This window comes from Phascolarctos cinereus, unplaced genomic scaffold (genome assembly GCF_003287225.1).
Source record: "Phascolarctos cinereus isolate Bilbo 61053 unplaced genomic scaffold, phaCin_HiC Scaffold_3;HRSCAF=262, whole genome shotgun sequence".
NCBI classification, from domain to species: domain Eukaryota; kingdom Metazoa; phylum Chordata; class Mammalia; order Diprotodontia; family Phascolarctidae; genus Phascolarctos; species Phascolarctos cinereus.
Genome location: NW_027555736.1, coordinates 125,870,977 through 125,876,976, shown reverse-complemented (window position 1 = coordinate 125,876,976; position 6,000 = coordinate 125,870,977). Strand labels below are relative to the sequence as shown.

Genomic DNA, 6,000 nt, shown 5'->3' with positions numbered 1-6,000 from the left:
TTGGTGTCGGAGGGTGGCTGAAGATAGCAAAGGGGGAGATTTGCACCCACTGGGACCCCCCCTTTTACTTCCTCTTCTTTCTCAGTAGACCAGAGCTGGGCAGCTACTCCTTATTCTCCCGCCCCCACCCCACCCCTTTCTCCTTTTGCATGTTAACGAACCTTCTCACACCAGCACGTGGAGGGTTAGCGGAGGGAGGGGGCTCGCCCTGCCTGCCAGTCTTTCTAGTTATCTCTTGCAGACTGGGCTGATCAGTTCTGGGGGGAAATCACTTTCCTTTCACGCCCTGTCCCTGCCTCCTCCAGTCTCTCGTAGACATGCAGCTGGGAAGGATGCAGGACTCCCCGAACTGCAGCTGAACCGGGGGGCGGTTGGGCTGGGGGTCGGGGAGGGAGGGAGGGGTCGAGCTCCCAGCCCAGCCGCAGAGAATTTAGTGGGGAGAGGAAGAGTGGAGGGGACTACGCCCCGAGGTGGCCGACCCTCCCTCAATCCCTTCGGGTCAAAGGATCCGTCCCCTTTTACCCCCTCCTCACCACCACCCCCCGTGGGCCTGAGGGGCCCATGCAGCCGTTAAGGTAAGAGCCCAGAATCGGGAATTGTAGAAGGTGAGGCAGGAAGAGAGTGGGGTGAATGGGGGAGGAGGGAACTTGTTCTTCCTCACTCTGTCCCGACCCTCCCAGAACCAGGTCACCTTGGAGAGATAGGACCCGTCCTCACCTCCCTCCGAGTTTGCTGACATCCCTGACGGTAGTGTATTTATTCCACACTAGAGTTCTTATCACAGTCGTGGGTTGTGTTCTTTTCTCCCCCAGCCCAGGCACCCCACACAACTTGGGTTTTGCTTTTGCTTTTTTTAGTTTTCCTTGATTTGTTTTATTGCTCTAGTTAGCTTTTTAGTTCTTGCCATTAAAGTTTTTGTGGGGCCGAGTTCTTCTCCCCACCCCGCGAAAAAGAATTCCCCTTTTGCAGTGGGTCGCGATTGGAATAGACCCTGAGTATAGCTCTTCTGCTTATATTGGTGGACTGGTTCTTCTCTCGACTTCTGCTCCGTGATATGTGTGTGCTTGTGTCTTGCTTTTCTTGTCTCGTGCACTACCGGTTTTGCATTGGGGGCTGCTGCCGCACACCTCACGTTTGCAGCAGTCCGCTCCTTGAAAACCTAGAGCCTGACTCTCCCGCGGGAAAACCCAATTGGCCGGTCGGTCTCTGGCCTCAAAACTTTCAGTCTTGTGTGCGTAAGGCCCATTCATTTAGCTACAAAAAATACCCGAGAGGTCGCTTGACCTAGGGCAGGGGGGCGGTGGGGCGGTGGTCTGTGTTGGGTGAATTCCATCCAGCATGCTGTCAGTGGTTTCATCTGGGTAACCCTCTTCTAGGGTTTCCATCCTGTCCTGGCTGGGAAGGGGGAACTTTGGTCGCCGCCGAAGGTATCAGCTAGAACCTTTGCTGTCACAAAACTGTTAACAGGTTCTATGGGCTTATGGGAGCATGCCTGTCAAGGCATCTGCTGCTGACTATCGCGGGCCAGTGCATCTCAAGCGCCTCATTTGCTAATTCCCAGGTTAGCACTGTTAGTGGAGAGGGTGAGGGTGGGGAAGAACAGGTGTACTTATGATACTGGGCAAAAGTTGGGGGATGCTTTGATATCATCGTTGATTGTAACGTGTTGGAATAATTGCATTGCATTTGCTAAGAGGTAGAATCAATTTTCCCCAAATTGAGGTTTTAATGGGAGCTTGTGAGCTGCTATTATATCGTGTAGTTTAAGGTGGCATTGGATTGCATTTATTTTATAAATTGAATATTTCGAAAATGGATTAGGGAAAACAGCTCCATCTAGTGGAAATAATGAGGCAAAAATTCCTTTTAATAATATGTCTGGCACACCTCCACGTACTCTTAAAGTAGGCACTACCGAGAATAGAAGCTGTGTTCGAATGATAACTAGTAGACTGGTCCAGAAATAGTGGTTTTCAATTTTGATAATTTCACAAAAGGTCCAATTAACTTGAGTAAATATCTGATCTTCTGCCAAGATGACATCTTCTAGCCAAGAACCACAAAAGAATGTGAAACGATATTGTACTTTAACAGTCCAATACTTGAGGGCATAGACTGTGGGTTTACAGTAGTCCTTCGGGTCCTATCATTTAGCTTTAGGATTCTGAGGGGAAAAAATTAATTATCCTCTATTGTAAAAAAAAACTATCTTCATGTCGATCTTCTAGGGAATTCTATAATCTGAACCTAATGCTTTTCACTGTTAGTGCACAGCAGAACTATTTTCTTTTTTAGTTTGAAACAGGTTACGTTTGGAATTCTTCATCTATGACTTAAGAAAGTTACAGGAGGACTTAAGGGGTAGATAAGGGAAAACAATAGGAATTCTTGCCATTTTATGAAGGAAACAATCTTTTTAAAATAACTAAGTAAAATCCTTTGTAGCATACATACCAATTGTAGTTTTCCACTGTTTCTCAGCTTTTTCTGCTGTTGGTTGCATGCTTAATACTAAGCTAATTATAACTGCCGAGAGAGAGAGAGAGAGAGAGAGAGAGAGAGAGAGAGAGAGAGAGAGAGAGAGAGAGAGAGAGAGAGAGAGAGAGGAGAGAGGAGAGAGAGAGAGAGAGAGAACCCTTAAGGAAATTGTCAGAGGAAGGTAAGGTATATAAGGAATATTAACTCAAATTTTATTGAGAAATATTTCGCAGGATGAAAATAAGAACAAAGTCTCTGGTTTGGTAGATACAATATGTGGACCTGATTGAACATTCTCCTGTACTTATATTTTAATGCCCTCTTTCAAACAAGATGATATTAACAATGAGTTGGACTCTCCCCTATTTGGAAAGGCATGTCAGAGTCAGAGTCATGGATAGATTCTAACACTCTTTCCCAATTCCATCCCCAATTAAGTGCTTCACTTGCTTATACTATAAAAAGCAGTTAAGAAAGGCAGGTCAATTGGAAGTGTCAAGTATGCAATATTAGAAATATTAGAAATGAGTCCTATTCTCAAGATACAATCTAATAGGATAGACAGGAAAAACTTAAATGAAATATTAAAATAATAAAATAACAAAATATGCACAAAAGAATCTTTTATCACTTCAGTGAAATTCTGAAGGGTTTACTGTCTTTGAAATCAAATGTATTAGAATTTGACTTATAATAAATATCCCAGATGGGAAGAACAGACAGAAAAGTATAATGCTATCTTTCCTAATTATAACTGAAGAGGGCCGCTAAGCTCTCCTACCTGCCTTTGCACATTAAGTTGTTCAGATCCGATCCACCTTTCTCTTCTTTTGACAGTTTGAAGGGATCAGTTTCAGCTTTCCAATCTATAACAACAAAGTGCCAAAAAGAACAGTGAGTAGGACATTTTCCAGGTTGGAGAAGAACTGTGCTGCCCCCAAACTATGTATACAGGTGAGATGGCAGGGACATATATTCCTGCTCTACAAACTAATACAACTTTTAAAGGGCTAGTTAGTCATTTATCCCAGACTTTTCCTCTGAAGGGAAAACTTTCACTAAACTAGTATAATAGAATCTGCTAAAACAGATGTGAGAAGACAGAGATAAAACCCTTATGGTATAAGAATTCTGGATATTATGAGGCAATAAAAGAAATATTAGGGGAAATGAAGTATATATAATACTTTTTTAAAGCATTCATTACAAATCTAAAGCTATTTTGCTAGTTTAAGAATATAAAATGTATATCTTAGTTTGACTATTAGATTTTGTTGAGTTTATTAAACTTAAAAGTATAGTTATACAGATAATTATAATTTTCTTTACTTTAAAGTGTTCTTAATTGTGTGACAAATGGAGCTGCAAGTTAAAATAATCACCTTTCCATTAGATTAAAAGTAATCCTTAGAGCCTTAGCACAAAGTCAGTGCTTAATCAATATTTGTTTGATTGAATCTAGTACAGTTTTTGCCACCTTATAAGTAGGCAAATCCTTGAGAACAGAAGCCATAAACATTATGGAAAAGCAAAGGAAGTTGTTATGGTTTTTGGACTTAGTATTTTCTGTAATGACAAGCAGACACAGAAATGAATCCTTTTTAGAAAAAGAGCTGAGGTAGAAAGGAGAAAAATAAAACTCAAAGTGATTGGTTTGTCATATGGAACTTAATCCAATTAATCTAATTTTCTGAGCTATCATCATCACCTGTTTCTGCTTCTTCTGATGCAACTTCTATCAGAAAATTAAAGATTTCCTCATATTGAGATAAATTTATATGCCCATATAATCAATCACTAATCATTTATTAAGTGCCCACTCTATGCCAGGCACTGTGCAAAATGCTACAGATAGTTTACAATCTAATCCATACAACATCTAGTTCAAGTTAATTTATTGCTTCCCAACATTAATTAATTTCTATCACAAGCTAGAGAAAAGAGAAATTTGCATCAGGAGAGAAGTACAAGGAGTCATAGGTTGGAAAGTCCCTGCCACTCCACTGCAGAAGGGATGTACTTGGCAGAAACCCTGACTGAATACCTACAACTACTCTTTAGTGTATGGCATTTAAAAGTAGCTCACCAACATTAAGTCCCAAATGTCTCCATTTGTTTTGTCATCTAGTTAAATGCAGTGGCAACAACTGGCTATTAAGTTCTGTAATTATAATTGTGTTTTTTAAATAAAAGCCTTACTTTTCCTTTTTCTATAATTGTAAGTAGTTTTTGTTTTCCAAAAATGATTGTTACTATCTGAATCATTTGGTAAGGGACGTTGGGGGGGGGGGAAGCATAATCTTATTATGGAAATATGAGTTAAAGGACTGGGTTTTAGTTCCAGCTCAGCTATCACCCAAACGAGTGACCTTGGGCAAATCACTTAGAATCATGGAACTTCAGAGGTGAGATGGACCTTAGAGATAATCTAGCTCAACTTCTTAGTTTTGATAAATAAACTGAGGCCCAATTAAGTTCATTGGCTTGTTCAAGTCAGTCACAAATGATTTGTTAAGTAGTTAACTATGTGCCACAGCTGTACTAAGCACTGGGTCATAGATGTAGCTGGTGATAAAGCTGAAATGAAAGTCAAGCATCCCTTGATTGCCTTTCTACTGTGTGTCATCAGTTTCCTTAACTTAAAAATAGTTAGACCTGTCGTCTGTAGTCTCTTCCAGCTCTGGTACACTATGATTCAGGGACTAGCTTTAGAATGTTCAGGGAGTTTTGTTATTGAACCCACGCTATGTCCTCATCAAGTATTGTGTTCTTTATGCTTCTATATACCTTAATATCCTCAGTTCTTTCCTGAAGCTTTTTTTCAGCAAACTCTCAAAAAGACATTTCTAGTTTATCTCCACAGAGTGTGTGGCACTGTTGTATCCTTTGCATTCTTAACTTTTTGAAGATAGATAACACCTACCAGTTTAAGGGGTAGCTTTCACTTGCTTTATCACGCGTTTTGTCTAGCTGTAGTTTTCTTAGAAGGTATGCATGGAATCACTGAATCTCAGAATTGCAAGGGATAGTGTGAGGTCTAAATGTGATAATAGATGTAAAACACTTTGCACACTTTAAAGGACTATATAAATGCTAGTTATTACTAGTAGTAGTAGTAGTAGTAGTAGTAGTAGTAGTAGTAGTAGTAGTAGTAGTAGCAGCAGCAGCAGTAGTACTAGTACTAGTAGTCTGGTGATGGCTTCATTTCCTGGGCCTTCTACTGCACTTCCTCTGAGCTCAATCAATGTTTATAAAAGCCTGACAGGTATGTGCTGGAAAATATTTAACAACCTAGTGTGCCTCCCCCCATAAAATGTAAGTATGTATATATACATATATGTATGTGTATATATGTGCTACAAGTGTTCATCCTTCTTTGGCCAAAGAACTCTAATGAAGGAGCACCCACCAGTTCCCAAGGCAGTCCAACCTAATGATGTCATTAAAAAGCAAAGCTAGTCCCTAGGATATACATCATATTATAATAATAAGTGATTGATTATGATTGTCCATGGTACTTTT

General features: G+C 40.5%; 1 protein-coding gene across 1 annotated transcript in view; it reads left to right on the top strand.

Annotated features, from left to right (window-relative positions):
* Positions 1 to 406: 406 nt before the first annotated feature.
* RGMA (repulsive guidance molecule BMP co-receptor a) overlaps positions 407 to 6,000 on the top strand; it is a 52,855-nt gene continuing 47,261 nt past the window's right edge. Inside the window, exon 1 of the mRNA XM_078151159.1 lies at positions 407 to 575. Coding sequence (XP_078007285.1) covers positions 562 to 575 — 14 coding nt within the window. The 5' untranslated portion in view covers positions 407 to 561. The remainder of the gene's footprint in view (positions 576 to 6,000) is intronic.